This window comes from Rhinopithecus roxellana, chromosome 8 (genome assembly GCF_007565055.1).
Source record: "Rhinopithecus roxellana isolate Shanxi Qingling chromosome 8, ASM756505v1, whole genome shotgun sequence".
In the NCBI taxonomy this organism is placed as follows: Eukaryota; Metazoa; Chordata; class Mammalia; order Primates; family Cercopithecidae; genus Rhinopithecus; species Rhinopithecus roxellana.
The window spans coordinates 95,674,005-95,691,794 of NC_044556.1; the positions used below are offsets into that span (position 1 = coordinate 95,674,005).

Consider the following 17,790-nt stretch of genomic DNA (forward strand, 5'->3'; position numbering starts at 1 on the left):
GGGGGCCGAGCGCAGACATTGCGCCTGCGCAGGAATGCCATCAGTTTTTAAAGCGCATGCGCCGGAGGAGCTACTGCGGAAGTGAGGGGAGAGGCCGAGAGAAATTTGGGTACTGCGCATGAACCGAGCGTGACGTTGAGGTTTCAAATAACCGCCAAAGAGGGAAGGCTGGAACTAGCTTCCTGAAAGCTTCGTAGGGCCGGAGCCTTGCGAGCCCAGGTTCTGCGCCCACTAGGAGGTGTCATGCTGACTGCTTTTTTCAAAGCCGTAGAATCTTGGCTTCGGCGTTTGCGGTAAGCGCCGTTCTCGTTCACGTTCTGGTTCTCAAGCGAGTTTCCGCGAACTCTCGCGGGATTGACTGGCGGTCTCGAGAGCCGGTATCTCCTAGGAGCTAGTCCTGGTCCTCCGCTAGGCGGCTTGGGGTCGCAGCCTAACGCGGAGCCAGCCTGACGCCGGCGGATCCCGCCTGTGATCCTGGCAACGATGGATGATGACCTGATGTTGGCACTGCGGCTTCAGGAGGAGTGGAACTTGCAGGAGGCGGAGCGCGATCAGGCCCAGGAGTCCCTGTCGCTAGTGGACGCGTCGTGGGAGTTGGTGGACCCCACACCGGACTTGCAGGCCCTGTTTGTTCAGTTTAACGACCAGTTCTTCTGGGGCCAGCTGGAGGCCGTCGAGGTGAAGTGGAGCGTGCGAATGACCCTGTGAGTTCCGAGCCCCGCTGGGGAAAGAGGCGGGACTGGCAGTTCTCCTGCAGCCCCAGGCCCTGGTCTTCTCTCCTTTCTCTGGTCCGACGGTCCCAGGGGGCGTTAAATGAGTGTGTGTGTGTCGGGGGGGGGGGTGTCTGGTTTTGGACCTGGCAGTTCCTGCCTTGGCGTATTTCTCTCTTCCTTACCTTTTCTCCCACTCGAACAATAAGAAAGCTGTGTAGACCCCACCGCCACGGTTGGACTCAGGGCCATAACGAGAAAAGAGATTTGTGTTTGAATCTCACTAAACTTGAAAATTACAAGTTCCTGATTTGCCTTGTGATAGTGCTGTAGGACCCAGAAGGGAAAAGCAACCAAATCTGCCCCTAAGAAAGTGCTGAGGACGCAGAGTAACCTCCAAAGGATGTGTGTTCCCCTCCTCTCTTCCTTTAGGAACCCACTTTAGTGAGCTCGTGTGTTGCAGTAGGGGATCTTCAGTGATGCTTTTAAAACTATTCTTTTTCTACATGCTAAATTTGAGAAATCCTTATTTGAAATAATAATCTACTCCTGCACGTGAACAGGGTGAAGTTTAACATACAGTTGTATACCACCAGCATGCTTGTTTTTGAGTTGACAGAGAACAACCTATAGTCAAACAAATTAAGATATCATATTAAATTGTGTTTAAAGTACCAATCTCCTTTATACAGGCGTCTGTTATAATTTTGGAGATACGCTATTGGAGATACCTGCTTGTTAATAACACCAAACTGTGATTTGTCGTAAGGAGACTGGGAGTAGCAGAATAGGATTGCCTTTGAGCTGTTGCAGCCTAGCTAGGGCAAGGGAAGCTGCAGTTGGGCCATGCGGTCCGCATCGTATTCCACTAGGTCCTCGTTGTACACCAGGTACTGTCCTGGCGTCTCTATCAGGTGCCTGCAGCCTTCCACCTTCTCAAGCAGGGTGGTGAGAGTGCGCTGCTTTCCTTCCTCGCCTGGCGGGGGAGCCGTCGTGGGAGGCGCCCCCGGGGCTGTAACTAATTAATTGGGTGAAATGCAAGTATCTGCTAACCAAGGGGGTATACTCTCAAGAAAGCCATCTGCCAACTGAGTTCTCTTAGTGTGCACTGCCCAAGAATGTGTAAGGACTTGGGCATATTTGGTCAATGTAACACATTTTTATGGTGATTGTTTTCTAGGTGTGCTGGGATATGCAGCTATGAAGGGAAGGGTGGAATGTGTTCCATCCGTCTCAGCGAACCCCTTTTAAAGTTGAGACCAAGAAAGGATCTTGTAGAGGTATTTTTCATGTAAACTTGCTTCCTAGCTCAGTAATTTACAAATGCTTGTCATCGATTTAGACTGCTGTGAATTCACCTGTATGTGTCTTTAAAAAAGTCACTTTGCCCTCAGTGCAAACTTGAATTATGGGGCAAATAATAATGAACACCTTATGTTTTTTATAGTGCTTCATAGTGGGAAAAAAAAGGCTTCTAGAGGCCGGGTGCGGTGGCTCACGCCTGTAATCCCAGCACTTTGGGAGGCCGATGCGGGCGGATCACGAGGTCAGAAGATCGAGAACATCCTGACCAACACGGTTGAAACCCCGTCTCTACTAAAAAAAAAAAAAAAAAAAAAAAATTAGCCGAGCATGATGGCAGGCGCCTATAGTCCCAGCTACTCGGGAGGCTGAGGCAAGAGAATGGTGTGAACCCGGGAGGCGGAGCTTGCAGTGAGCCGAGATCGCACCACTGCACCCCAGCCTGGGCTACAGAGCCAGACTCCATCTTAACAAAAAAAAAAAAAAAAGGCTTCTAGGTATATTATCTGTTTTGATTTTACAAGAGCCCTGTTTATGGTCATGTGTTGCTATTTTCATATTTATGAGTAAAGAAATTAAGGTTCAGAGAGGTTAAGTAACTGGCTTAAGTTATGTGTTTAGAAGCAGAGAAAAGCAGGATCCACATCTTCCTGTTGAGAAACACAAATTTTGATTCTCCTCAGTTGGGCTGCCACACTGTTGTACGCTCAGGACACCTAGCCGAGCTGGCAGCAGAAACCAGTGTGAGGGCACGCTTCACATTTAGAGCTGGTACTTCAGCTAACAGAATGGAGCAGTGGGAGCTGAGGCAGGAGGATCTCTTGAACCCAGGAGGTGGAGGTTGCAGTGAGCTGAGACTGTGCGATTGCACTCCAGCCTGGGCAATAAGAGCGAAATTCCGTCTTAAAAAAAACCCAAAAAACAAAAAGTCTGTACAAAAGAGCAGGGTGGTAGTTTCTCAGCATGGGGTGGGAAACATGTTAAAACATGCTTGGAGATGAGAGATGCTGTTTTTAAGGATAATAAAAGGCAATGGATTACATGACAATGTGAACATACTCAACACTGAACTGTACACATAAAAATGGGTATGATGGGGAATTTTGTTAATTTTTTTTTACCACAATTTGTTTAACAAATAGCTACTAAATGTAAAGTGGTATAGTAGAAATACTTGATGAATGAAAAAGGGCAAAGCTCAGATGATACAAAGAGAAAGGTAGGTGTGAACAAAGTATCAATAACTAAATGTCAGTGGACTAAACACTCCATTAAATACATGGAATGGCATGCTTACAGTAAAGACACACTTATTTTAAGTTTAAAAGGATGAGGAAAAGTAATCATCTGAACACTTAACAGCAGAAAACTATTGTGGCTATAAGGTTGAGTACTCATTATCCAAAGTGTTTGGGACCAGAAGTGTTTCAGATTTCAGATTTTTTTTTTTTTAATTTGGAATATTTGCACTATACTTACTGGTTGAGCTTTCCTAATCCAAAAGTCCCAAATCTGAAATGGCTTTAGTGTGCATTTCCTTAGCACATAGCCTTTAAGCATCTTGTAAGTGCTCAAAAAGTTTTGGATTTTGGAGCATTTCAGATTTTGGATTGTCAAATTAGGGATGTTCAACCAGTATTAGCATCAGACTGAAGACTTCAAGGGAAGAAGTTTTACTAGAGGAAAAGTGGGATATTTTATAATAATAAAACAATCTATTAAACAGCAATACATAATGTCCCTAAAAGTAATAACGTAGCTTTAAATTTTATGAGGCATAAATTAGCAAAAGCAAAAAGAATCTACAATCAGGCTGGGCGCGCGCAGTGGCTCACGCCTGTAATCCCAGCACTTTGGGAAGTTGAGACAGGTGGATCACTTGAGGCCAGGAGTTTGAGACCAGCCTGACCAACATGGTGAAACCCTGTCTCTACTAAACATACAAAAATTAGCTGGGTGTGGTGACACACACCTGTAGTCCCAGCTACTCAGGAGGCTGATGCACAAGAGTTGCTTGAACCCGGGAGGCGGAGGTTACAGTGAGCTGAGATCACACCACGGCAGTACAGTCTAGGTGACAGAGCAAGACCTTGTCTTACTACAGCCTCAACCTCCCAGGCCCAAGCAATCCTCCTGCCTCAGCCTCCCAAAGTGGTGGGATTCAGGTGTGACCCACAACGCCCAGCCTCATACTTGCAGAATGTTAACACAACCTTCTTAGTAACCCAATGAATAAGCAGAAAAAAGTAATACACATTTTTAAAAGTTGAACAGCATAGTTAACAAAATCAGCTTTACAAGGAGCCCTAACTGGAAGAGTTGCTTAATGAATATGTATTAGGTAAATGATTACATAAACACATGAAAAAAATGGTTTTAAGTAGTGGGTGAGAAGAGAATGGGGAATGTATAATGGTATCAAGTGAGCGTTTCCTGTTGGCAGAAAGTTACAAAATGACATTTTAGTCAATGATGGACCCCATGTATAACAGTGGTCCCATAAGATTATAAGACCATATTTTTATTTATTTATTTTTATTTATTTATTTTTATTTTTTGTTTTTTGAGATGGAGTTTTGGTCTTGTTGCCCAGGCTGGAGTGCAGTGACATGATCTTGGCTCCCTGCAGCCTCCGCCTCCCTGGTTCAAGAGATCCTCCTACCTCAGCCTCCCAAGTAGCTGGGATTACAGGTGTGCGTCACCACACCCGGCTACTTTTTGTATTTTTAGTAGAGGTGGGGTTTCACCATGTTGGCCAGGCTGGTCTTGAATTCCTGACCCCAGGTGATCCTCCTGCCTCAGCCTCCCAAAGTGCTGAGATTACAGGTGTGAGCCACCGTGCCCAGCCAAGACTATATTTTTTTTTTAGAGACGGCGTCTCCCTCTGTTGCCCAGGCTGGACTGCAGTGGTGCATCTCCGCTCACTGCAAGCTTCGCCTCCCGGGTTCACGCCATTCTCCTGCCTCAGCCTCCCGAGTAGCTGGGACTACAGGCACCTGCTACCACACTCGGCTACTTTTTTGTATTTTTTTTAGTAGAGACGGGGTTTCACCGTGTTAGCCAGGATGGTCTCGATCTTCTGACCTCGTGATCCGTCCGCCTCGGCCTCCCAAAGTGCTGGGATTACAGGTATGAGCCACGGCGCCCGGCCAAGACCATATTTTTATTGTACCGTTTATCTTCTTTATATTTAGTTGCACAAATACCATTGTGTTGCACTTGCCTACAGCATTCAGTACAGTAACATCCTGTACAGGTTTGTTTCCTAGGAGCAGCAGGCTATACTCTATAGCCTAGGTGTTTATAAGCTATACCATCTGGGTTTGTTTAAGTGCACTCTTAAGATGTTTGCACAATGACAAAATGTCCTAACAATGGATTTTTCAGAACATATCCCTGTCAAGTGAGGCACAACTGTAGTTAACTAAATCACAGTGAAGGGAGTTCAGAAAAGGAACAGACTTTATCTGGTTGAGGAGGTCAAGGAAAGCTTTATAACTGTACATTTTATTACTACCATCACCACTCCTACTGCTCACTATTGAGCACCTATTGTGTGTCAGACTTTGGACTAAATGTAGCGTTTACCACAGCCATGCAAAATGAGGATATCCCATTTTAGAGATGAGGAGCCACTTGGAACCTGTCCCAGGTCTCATGCATATGATCATGGGTTTAGGTTCCAGTATCCCTGACTCCAAGGCTCTTGTTCTGTTCCCTTTACCATTCAGCTTGTCCCTCCTGCTGATTAAAACGTGGAGAGGTGAGCATTAGAGGACAAATTGTACTTTTGACAAGCACAGATAGGACAGGAGGCTACTCTTGGCAGAAAGAGTGGGAATAATGTGAACAAAAGTGAGTTCAGACAACTGGAGGCATATTTAGGACTAGAGGTGGTTCGTTTTGACCGAATAGAACAGTCGTGGAAAACAGAGGTATTTTGGGACTGTGTTGTATAGATCCTTGAATTGAAACTAAATGTGGAAAATGATAGATACAAAAAAAAGTTCAGTACCATTTTCAAGATGTTTTTAATGTTTAATTAAATTGAACCCAAAATCAGGAACCTAAATTTGTTTCTCCTTTATGAGAATAGTTCTTTATCATTACTCTAATTTAGAATGTTGAGAAACTTTTGCAGTACCTTTCTTGAATTTAAGTCTTCTTCGTTGAGTGGCATTTACTTGAAAAATAAAGTTCTGGCTGGGTACAGTGGCTCATGCGTGTGATTCCAGGCCAAGACAGATGGATTGCTTGAGCCCAGGAGTTGGAAACCTGTCTGGGCAAGATGGTGAGACCTTGTCACCATCTTGAAAAAAATTAGCCGGGTGTGGTGGCATGCGCCTGTAATCCCAGCTACTCAGGAGGCTGAGACAGAAGGATCACTTGATGCCAGGAATTTGAGGCTGCAGTAAAATAGAACCAAGCCACTGCACTCCAGTCTGTGTGAAAAAGTGAGACCCCGTCTCTGAGAAATAATAAGATAAATAAGTAAAGTTCCTTTTAAGAGATTAACAGTTGATAATTTTTACAGGGATATATGAATGACCAAGTTAAAATGTTTGATTCTCTCATTTTTCTGTTCAGCATAATTTTGTAAGACTAAAATTCATTAATGACAATCTAGTTCTTCTGATGGAAATTCTTTTTTAAAAAAATTATGGAGGATCATGAAAAAGGTATGTCTTTGAAGATCTTTATGATTTTTGCTTAAAAAAATTATTTGTATTTTTTAGAGCAAAAACCCCAGCAACCTTAAATGCTTTTGTTAATTTTGCACAGAAACTTGTGCATCTTTGGTGTGGAATGAGCAGTAGGTTTTAGTGTTTGTTTTAAAGTTTTCATGATTTCTGAATCAAAACCCAAAAACTGTAGAAAGCTATATACAGAGATGTCTTGTTCAATGTCCTCCTCTATCTTGAACTCCTTACTTGCTGTAGGAACTGTTAGTTTCTTTTTACTCTTTCATTTTTCTGTTTTGCAAATATTTCTATCCATTTTTATTCCTCCTCACCACCACACGAAATTTTTCTTACACAGAATGCTACGTACGGTCTTCTGTACTTTGTCTTCTTCTTTTTTCCTTTTTTGAGACAAAGTTTCACTCTTACTGCCCAGACTGGAATGCAGTGTCGTGATCTCGGCTCACCACAACCTCTGCCTCCCAGGTTCAGGCGATTCTCCTGCCTCTGCCTCAGCCTCCCGAGTAGCTGGGATTACAGGCGCCTGTCACCATGCCTGGATAATTTTTGTGTATTTAGTAGAGACTGGGGTTTTACCATGTTGACCAGGCTGGTCTTGAACTCCTGACCTCAGGTGATCCACCTGCCTCGGCCTCCCAAAGTGCTGGGATTACAGGCGTGAGCCACCGTGCCCGGCCCCCTGTCTTTTTCATTAATACACTCTATAGCTTTCTCCAAACCATTTCACATAGATCCTTCTCATTCTTTTTTATGGCTGCATAGAATTCCATTATATGGATGTACAAAACACTGGAGTTATTGCTAATCTTTTGCTATTATAAGTAGTGTCACAGTGAATACACCTTGTACATATGACCGTGCATGCTGGTCTAGGTATTGCTCTCTGAGAAAACAAATGCATTTGTAATTTTGTTAGATGCTACCAAATTTTCCATCGGGGAATTGCACTCCCACCAGCAATATATAGGAATGTTTATTTTCCCTTGGCTTTACTAATAGTGTCAAACTTTAGGAGTTTTACGAATCTTGATAAGCAATAAATAACATCCTAGTGTAGTGTTGGGTTTTTGTGGGTTTTTTTTTGTTTTTTGAGACAGGGTCTTGCTGGGTTGTCTAGGCTGGAGGTAATCATAGGTCACTGCAACCTTGAATTCCTGGCCTCAAGCAATCCCCCCGTCTCAGCCTCCTGAGTAGCTAGAACTATAGGTGCACAGCTAATTGTTTTAATTTTTTTGTAGAGACAAGGTCTCACTATGTTGACCAGGCTGGTTTTGAACTCTTGGCCTCAAGCAATCCTCCCACCTCAGCCTCCTAAAGTGCTGGGATTATAGGCATGAGCCACCACGTCTGACCATCCTAGTGTAGTATTAATTCGCATTTCTCTTTTTATAAATAAAGTTGGGCATTTTTTCTTTTCTTTTCTTTTCTTTTTTTTTGGAGACAGAGTCTCACTCTGTCACCCAGGCTGGAGTGCAGTGGTGCGATCTCGGCTCACTGCAACCTACGCCTCCCAGGTTCAAGCGATTCCCCTGCCTCAGCCTCCTGAGTAGCTCAGACTACAGGCTGGCGCAACTACGCCCGGCTGATTTTTTTTTTTTTTTTGTATTATAGTAGAGACAGGGTTTCACCATGTTGAGCAGGACGGTTTCAGTCTCCTGACCTCGTGAGCCGGAAGCTGGGCATTTTTTCGTTTGTGTCTGGGTCATTTGTGCTACTTCTGTGAGCTCCATGGTCTTTGCCCATTTTGAAATTGGGTTGTCATTTTCCTGTTGACATTAGGAGTTCCTTGTATATTAGGAATAGCCTGTGGTAAGAGTTATACATATATTTTTCTGAGTTTATCTTTTTACTTGGTGTTTTCTTCCTATAGAATTTTAAAGTTTTGTCTGGGTGCAGTGGCTGCTGCCTGTAATCCCAGCACTTTGGGAGGCTGAGGCGGGCAGATTGCTTGAGGTCAGGAGTGTAAGACCAGCTTGGCCAACATGGCCAAACCCCGTCTCTGCTAAAATACAAAAATTAGCCAGGCATGGTGGCGGGCGCCTGTAGTGCCAGCTACTCAGGGGGCTGAGGCACGAGAATCACTTGGACCCGGGAGGCAGAGGTTGCAATGAGCAGAGATTGAGCCACTGCACTCCAGCCTGGGTGACAGGGTAAGACCCTGTTCAAAAAAAATAAAAAAGAATTTTAAAGTTTTTATGTAGTTGAATTCATTGATTTTTCTGGATTTTGATTTATAGTTAAAAAGGTCTCCCTAGAACAGGGAGTTCTTAACCTGTGATTTTCAGAGCTTCAGATATTACACAAATTTGAGTACCCCTTCTCCAAAATGTCTGGGTCTAGAAGTGTCTTGGATTTCATATTGATTTTGGATTTTGGAATATTTGTGTTATTCTTACAGGTGGAGCATCCCAAATCTGAAAATCTGCAATGCTCCAATGAGCATTTCCTTTTGAGTGTCATGTTGGTGCTCAAAAGTTTCTGATTTTGGAGCATTTTGGATTTTCAGAGTTGGGATGCTCAACTCGTATGCGACGTTTTGTGAATGTGTGCTTATATAATTTTTATAGAACGAGGTGGGTTTTTTGTTGTTGTTGTTGTTTTGTTTTTGTGAGACAGTGTCTCATTCTGTCACCCTGGCTGGAGTATAGTGGCACAGTCACAGCTCACTGCAGCCTCAACCTCCCCAGGCTCAGAGGATCCTCCCACCTCAGCCTCCTGAGTGTAGCGGGGACTACAGGCACCCACCACCACACCTGACTAATTTTTGTATTTTTTTGTAGAGACAGGGTTCCGCCACGTTGCCCAGGCTGGTCTCGAACCCCTGGGCTCAAGCGATCCTCCCACCTTTGTCTCCCAAAGTGTTGAGATTACAGGTGTGAGCCACTGCACCCGGCCTAGAATGAGTTTTATCAGTTCTGAAGGAAGCCTGTGATACAGAAAAGACTCCAGATAGAATAAGAAAATGTATATTTTCTGAAGTGTCATACAAACTCTGAAAATAATTTGATTATTTTATGTTCCAGACCCTCTTGCATGAAATGATACATGCCTATTTATTTGTCACTAATAATGACAAAGACCGAGAAGGGCACGGTCCAGAATTTTGTAAACATATGCATCGCATCAACAGCCTGACTGGAGCCAATATAACGGTACAGAAAGCCATATATATTTATGATATTTAGTAGTTTATTCAATAACTCCTGAGATTTAATTGAAAGTAGAGAACTAGGTAGAAACAAATATCTTTGAGGATTTTCCACAGCGAACGAGAGGCCTAGAGAAGCGAATTGGCTTGTCTGAAACCACATGGTAGAATGGCAGCAGAGCCAGTGATATCCCCGAGGCTTCTGACCTCTTCGGGGTCAACATTTTACACATAGGTAACTCAGGCCTGCAGTACCTCTCTTCTGGAATCATAATGATCTCTTAACTTTGTTTCCTTATTATTGTCTTCTTTAGTCCATCCTATATCCTGCTACCATTGCAGATGTCATTCCCTCATCAGAATTCTTTGATTCATATCTCTGTATGGCATTGCAGGAGATGGCAAAGCCTAAGGTTCAAAAAGCTGGAGGCGTCAGGCTGCTTGGATTCAAATCCTGGCTCCACCAATTACTGACTTTTCTATGCCTCATTTTATACCCATGGCAAATAAGAGTAATAACAATACCTGCCTGTTGGATCCTTGTGAGGAGAAAGGATTAAAGGAGAAAGTACGTCAAAACATTTCAGCCAATCTGACACTAATTAAATATTAGTTTAATTGTATTCGTTTTATTAAATAACCTTGTTCCTTTTTTACTGCCTCCAACTCTGCTGCCTGTGTCCTCTTTCTTTAACTGCACTTTTGACCTCCATGTCCAGCTTCCCTAAGGCGTGCCCCTGCTCTGTTTTGTGTCCAAATGCTTTTCATCGTTCCAGTGGCATCTCATTTGTGCCTCTTTTGAATCCTCAACAGATATTTAAGCTATTACAATTTTTTATGCTACTTTCATACTTTTGAACACAGGGTAGGTCTTGCCCATCTTTATAATACATCTATATAAGGTGTATAAGGTACTGTCCTTACATGGACTTGACAAATACTGAATTGAATATTAATAGGATAGATTAAATTCTTTCTTATGTTTGGGTATTTCCTTCCTTTAAAAGGCAACAAAATCCAGTGTGATAGAAAATGAACAGTGCTCAACCGCCATGTTTTATTTATTTATTTATTTATTTTTAAGATAGGGTCTTGCTCTGTTGCCTAGGCTGGATGCAGTGGTGCATTCATAGCCCACTGCAAACTCAACCTCCTGGGCTTAAGTGATCTTCCCACCTCAGCCTCCTGAGTAGCTGGGGCTACAGATGTGTGCCACAATGTCAAGCTAATTAAAAAAAATTTTTTTTTTAGAGACAGGATCTCACCATGTTGCCCAGGCTGATCTTGAACTCATGGGTTCAAATGATTCTCCCATCTCAGCCTCCCAAAGTGGTGGGATTATAGACATGAGGTACCATGCCTGGCCTCTCCATGTATTACTGTTTTCTAGCTATCAGTTTTAATTTTCTAAAGACCTCATTTAATTATTAGACAGGTACTTCAACATTAGGAAAGTGTCTTGCAGTTGTTAAAAAATCAGAAATGAAATCCAGGTTAGCAAGAGAATTATAGAGTTGCTTGTATAAAATACATTTAGTTTCTTAACCAGAACTTATACTATAAGCAAAGCCCTTGTATACGTCCCATTGTTCAGTTGGAAGAGTAGCTGTTCTTTTATCTTAGATATCTGTGTGTTTTTATTTAGGAGAGGTTTTAAGGAGTGAACACTCCTTGCTTTTACAGGTTACATCCTGTTATAAGGAACTCCACAGGATATCTACATTGTAGAGTAATTTTATTTTAGTGACTACATTGTTAAAAGTCACATTCCCAAGCTTTAGGAAACAGATCCAGGCCGGGTGTGGTGGTTCATGCCTGTAATCCCAGCACTTTGGGAGGCCGAAGTGGGAGGATCACTTGAGCCCAGGAGTTTGAGATCAGCCTGGGCAATATAGTGAGACTTGTTTCCACAAAAAAATAAAAAAATTAGCCAGGCGTGGTAGCTCATGCCTGTAGTCGTGGCTACTCGGGAGACAGAGATAGAAGGATCACTTGAGCCTGGGAGGCGGAGGTTGCAGTGAGCCAAGATCATGCCACCTCACTCCAGCCTGGGCAAACAGAGCGAGTCCATGTCACAAGACAAACAAACAAAACAGATCCATTTCCCTGTCTTTTTTGGTAATGAATTAAGTCAAGAGTTCTGAACATAGTAGAGTGCAGGGTTTCCCATGCTTCTTTGCCTTAAAACCTATGTCCTTCAGTCCCTTCTGCATTTAATATAATGTGCATTCTTTGCATGCTTGAGTAGAAGAAATTTTTTGCTTAGGATGGCGCAATAGTGAGTTTAAAACTATAGAGTTATAGAAAGCTTAGCAGTCTTTCCCACAAGGGGAATTTATTAGAAAACTAAATGTCTTTGGTAAAAAACCACAATCTTATATACAGATGCTTCTTACTCTTACACAGAGAGTTCCACTGAGAAGGCAGAAGAATAAGGTACCCATAGTCATTTAGGAGTCATTTCAAATGGTGCTCTGTAGTCCTCAGTGCCACCGTGCTAGGAGGGCTGACCCCCTTTTCAGTCAGATCTTTTCCCTTACCTGTTTTCTGCTTGGATTCTAAATAGGATTTTTGTCTAGAGGGTGAAAAAAGAACGCATCCTATTTAAGGCCTGAAAAGCACACTTCGGAGAATTTTATTTGACTCAATGAATGCTGCTTTTCTGACTGAGCACCTTCCTGGTGCAAAAAGCACTATATTAGCCATTAGGGACACAAAAAAGTAAAACATTCAGATCCTGGAGAACTTTTCAGTCTGGTAAGAGAAATATTTATAAACAGATAAAATGGTACCCATAAGGCTTATTACAGAGACACAAGCAAAGAACTTCGAGAATGTGGAGAGTGAGCTTAGCAGAAGCTTCTCTGGGTAAGATACTTGTGGTGTTAGGGTCAGGCATTTATAGGGAGTAGTTTAGTCCTTTAGAACCCTTTTCCTATTGTTACTTATAGGGAAAATTTCAATTTAGCAGTGGGAATGATTCTTATTTTAGTATGGTATTATATAAAATCTTTATCCTAATTTTTGATCATTTACAAATTTGATTTCTGAAACTGTTAGCGTTCATGAAGATTTTCTGTGGTTTTGTTTTTAAAAGATTTTTTGTCGTCTAATCCCACATGCATCTATCTTTACAGTTTATGAAGTATTAACTGCTGCCCTTTCCCATTAAAATTGACTTTTGAACAGAAACTAAATATAGTTGCTTTCTTTCCCAAAATAGAACTCTTCAGCAAGCTCTGGGAAACAAAGTTTCAAAAATTTAAAATAAAAAAAGGACTGCTTATGTATATCGTTTTCTTGCAGTTGTTAACTTGCTTATTGAATACAAAAAATTCTCTTCTCCCCTCAGGTCTACCATACTTTTCACGACGAGGTGGATGAATATCGGCGACACTGGTGGCGCTGCGATGGGCCGTGCCAGCACAGGCCGCCCTATTATGGCTATGTCAAACGAGCTACTAACAGGGAACCCTCTGCTCATGACTATTGGTGGGCTGAGCACCAGAAAACCTGTGGAGGCACTTACATGAAAATCAAGGAACCAGAGAATTACTCAAAAAAAGGCAAAGGAAAGACAAAACTAGGAAAGCAACCAGTATCAGCTGCAGAGAATAAAGGTACCTTCGTGTGCATTCCTTCTGATTTTTTTTTTTTTTTTTTTTTTTTTTTTTTTTTTAGACGGAGCCTCGCTCTGTCGCCCAGGCTGGAGTGCAGTGGCCGGATCTCAGCTCACTGCAAGCTCCGCCTCTCGGGTTTACACCATTCTCCTGCCTCAGCCTCCTGAGTAGCTGGGACTACAGGCGCCCGCCACCTCGCCCGGCTAGTTTTTTTGTATTTTTTTAGTAGAGACGGGGTTTCACCGTGTTAGCCAGGATGGTCTCGATCTCCTGACCTCGTGATCCACCCGTCTCGGCCTCCCAAAGTGCTGGGATTACAGGCTTGAGCCACCGCGCCCAGCCCCTTCTGATTTTTATGTGACCATAGCTACGATGTAAAGACAATACTGTCCTTCAGAGAACTGGTATTAAGATAAGCTTAAGGATTGTTTCTGGTGTAGACTGTCTTCAAGTGTAGACTTAAGGAAAAAATCCCATCATCCATGAAATGATGGTAGGAAAATAGACTTTGTACAGAAGTAAGTAAAAGTAGGAATAGTTTCCACTGATATTTCAATTTTTATTTTTATTTTAACTTTTTTCAGTTTCTTTTTATTCAGAGAAACAAAACTCAATCTCTGATAATATTTGAGGTAAAGTTCCTTTCCCTATCTTGATTCACTGAGTTATTAGGAAACAGAAGGCAAAAAGATTGTCAAAATAAAAACAATAATTCAAGTAACAATGCCCGGAATATACGTCCTAACTACACCCCTTCCTATCAGTTGGATTCTATCCAAGTGACTTCTATTGATGTATGTATGTTCATTCAAAGAATGGGAAAAGGATATGACATATATTTGCCAGTACTTCATCTTCAAGATTTACCCTTTTCCTGTGAAGTTCAGAGTTACTGAAGATGCTTCTTCCCTTCGGAAGTTGTTGATTTGATGTGGTAGAACCCAAGAACATAGGCTGTATTTCCCAAATCTTTAATTATTGAGTGAAGGAGCTATAGATGAATTGATGTGGAAAGACCGTATCTTCATTTTCATGAGTAGAAGGAAAGATAAGAATGAGGCAGCAGATTTTCCCTCCTGGAATTACACATAAAGGACTAAGTAATTTTCAAGGTAAATGTTGCCTTGTTATTGGTCTTTGGCATAAGATTCTTTATTTAAATATGAGAGAATTTTTTTTTTATCCTTTATATTCTCTCAATATCAGAACTCTGAATTCTGAAGATTGTCCTTCTCTCATTAATAGAATTGTATGGATGTAAGATAGAGTATTATTTCTTCATTTTGAGAAAACTGTACATTAATGTTTGTTACTGTATTTCTTTTGAGTTGAGGCACTTACATAAAAATCTTCTTTGCTGTTTTTGCAGATAAACCCAACAGAGGTGAGGCCCAGCTAGTAATCCCTTTTAGTGGGAAAGGGTATGTTCTAGGAGAAACAAGCAATTTACCTTCACCTGGGAAATTGATCACTTCACATGCCATTAATAAAACCCAAGATCTTTTAAATCAAAACCATTCAGCAAATGCTGTAAGACCTAATTCTAAAATCAAGGTGAAATTTGAACAGAATGGTTCAAGTAAAACTTCTCATCTGGTCTCCCCTGCTGTTAATAACAGTCACCAAAATGTTCTAAGCAACTACTTTCCTAGAGTATCAGTTGCCAACCAAAAGGCTTTCAGAGGTGTGAATGGATCTCCAAGGAAAAGTGAAACAGTTGGCAACATCCCTAAAAACTCAGTATCTTCTAGTTCTCAAAGAAGGGTTTCATCTTCTAAGATATCCTTAAGAAATTCTTCAAAAGTAATGGAATCAACATCTGTGACGCCATCCCGGGATGTGAGTGGATCTGAAGATACATTCCCAAATAAACGACCTCGGCTAGAAGATAAGACTGTTTTTGACAATTTTTTTATCAGGAAAGAACAAATAGAAAGCAGTGGTAATGATCCAAAGTATAGTTCATATCCTACAACCACAACTCAGAATTCCAGCAGTTCATCCAGCCAGAGCAAAATGGTTAATTGCCCAGTTTGTCAGAATGAAGTTTTGGAGTCTCAGATTAATGAGCACTTGGACTGGTGCCTTGAAGGTGACAGCATCAAAGTCAAAAGCTGAAGAAAGTCTTTGAAAAAGGTTTCAAAATCTCAAATACCACCTGTATTACCTCACTAATGTGCTATGTCAGTCAGGAAGTTCTGGTTAATACTGAGGTTTGTAGGTTATAATCCAGTTCATATAACCAATACAAAATGTCCTATTTTATATATCCACATATAAGATTGTAATTTGAAAATGTTTTATGTCTCAGGGTGCTACATTCACTCTTGCCTTAGGTATACTGTAACCCAGGTTCTGCCTGTCATGTATAATTTTTAGATACTTTTGTTCTTTCTTGCTCTTAAGGATTTTAAAAATCTGTTAATCTTTTTCATTTGTATACTTTCCTAGAAACACTCATATGGGGAATCCTGTCAGGTATTTGGTTATATTGACTATTTCTTTATTAATAGTACTAGAACTCATTCCCTGAACTGATGTAAATCTTCATAGTGTCAGACATACTGACCAAAACCACAATCTAGACTACAAAGTATATTGTTTTAGAGTACTCAAATTGTATTATTTATTAATTTTTTTGTTTGCAGAATCTTAACAGGAACTGTGTTTTCTAGATTTTAAAGAATTTTATTTGTCCCACTTTTCCTAAACGGTGGCAGCAGATTTTAAGTTAAAGAATATGGAACATAGGGAAATAAGTACATTTATTTTGGAATATTTTTAGTAACAAATAGCCACTATAATTCTGTAGGCCAGATTTTATATTGAGTTTAGCTGTTTTCTCAAAATTTAGCAGAGTGGTTAAAATTCTGTGCTGATAAGTAACTGATACGTATAACATAAACATAACAAGGTTGCCTAGTTTATGTAACAGTGGAAAGTTATCTGGAAATAGTATTTTGAACTTTCAGCCAAGTTTAAACCATTATAATAAAAGGAACACCATTTGTGCATTTAAGGTAATCTTTTTTAAAAAAAAAATCTTTTCCATGTTACAGGGAAAGGACAAAGATGCCTTTATCAGTTTACTTTCTGCCTTGGGGCTGTACATGCTGTTGGCATAGCCCTAACAGTTGTTCACAAGTTTTCTTTCATTGCAATTTTCCTTCACTTCATCGTGATACAGGTGCACAAATCTTAAGTGCACAGCTGGGTAAACTTCTACCGTGTTCACCTGTGTAACTGCTACCCAGCTCAAGTTAGAGAACACTTCCATTGCCGCAGGCGGCTAGTTCCTATAGGTGTCTGCTCCCAGTTGATACCCATGACCCTCACCACCTCCAGAGGTCCCCACTCTTTTCACCCCATCATCGCAGATTATTTTTGAACTTTATAAAGTAGTATCTTTGTTCCTATGTGTAGCAGGAGTTCATTTTCATTGCTGTTGCATTTGTATGAATATACCAGAATTTCTTCATCCATTCTAATGTTAATGGACATTTGAATTGTTTCCAGTTTGGGGCTGGTAAGCATAATGCTGCTGAGAACATTCTTTTCTGTTGGGAATATATACAGGAGTGGAATTGCTGAGTCACGGGGTATATTTCTGTGTCGCTTTAGTAAATTCTGCCAGTTTACACTCCTACCAGCAACGTATGAGAGTTTTAGTTGTTCACCATTCATAACACTTATCAGCCCTTTTCATTTTAGACTGCTTGGATGTTCACAAGTTTTGATACTTCTTAAAGCATTAAGTTAAAAATTTTTAATAAATATTTATAAATAGCTATTAAAATGTGTATTGTTTATATAGTTATATTTTCATAGAGGATCATTTTCTCTAAATGAATATAACAAATTATGTGTAATTAAATGCTTCCTGAGCCAAAACCACACAAGGTTCTGGGGCTGTGAAGTAGCTAAGACGGTCCATGCCCTCGAGCTTTTCAGCCTAGTTGGGGAGTAAGACAAATGCACATTGATCTCTGTAGAGTTTGCTAAATGCTATGACAAGGGTTTTTGCTGGGTGCTGTGGGTAAACTGTAGGAAAGACAATTAGCTCAGCGCAGGACTCGGGGGATGTTTCTTGGAGGAGACAACATCCAAAGTTGAATCGTGTAGAGTGAGTCGAGTTAGCCCACTTAAGGAAGGGTGGGGAAGCACCTTTCAAAGGGAAGAAGGAGCACAAAGCCACGTCCCGAGGGAACTGTATGCTATTCCAAGTGAATAGAGTAAAATGTGAGGGGCAGAATGGCCGAAGGAGAGATGGCAGAAAGGACAGATCTAGCCAAGTAGTACAAGTTTGA

General features: G+C 41.3%; 1 protein-coding gene across 2 annotated transcripts; it reads left to right on the forward strand.

Annotated features, from left to right (window-relative positions):
* Positions 1–20: 20 nt before the first annotated feature.
* On the forward strand, positions 21–17,279 carry SPRTN (SprT-like N-terminal domain). 2 transcript variants are annotated; one of them, XM_010374056.2, is made up of 5 exons: positions 21–704; positions 1,891–1,990; positions 9,739–9,867; positions 13,216–13,483; positions 14,853–17,279. In XM_010374056.2, exons 1-5 carry the CDS (start codon positions 484–486, stop codon positions 15,599–15,601), a joined length of 1,467 nt encoding a protein of 488 aa, XP_010372358.2. In that variant the 5' UTR covers positions 21–483; the 3' UTR covers positions 15,602–17,279. The 2 variants fall into 2 exon arrangements, with proteins under 2 accessions (XP_010372358.2, XP_030791038.1); XM_030935178.1 differs by lacking the exon at positions 9,739–9,867.
* Positions 17,280–17,790: the final 511 nt, after the last annotated feature.

What these genes read in the sequence shown, in the direction of transcription:
- SPRTN (XM_010374056.2), top strand. Translation starts at nt 484, where the DNA reads ATGGATGATGACCTGATGTTGGCACTGCGGCTTCAGGAGGAGTGGAAC. An exon ending in TGGAGCGTGCGAATGACCCT is followed by an intron (nt 705 to 1,890) that starts GTGAGTTCCGAG and finishes ATTGTTTTCTAG; the next exon opens with GTGTGCTGGGATATGCAGCT. An exon ending in TGACTGGAGCCAATATAACG is followed by an intron (nt 9,868 to 13,215) that starts GTACAGAAAGCC and finishes TTCTCCCCTCAG; the next exon opens with GTCTACCATACTTTTCACGA.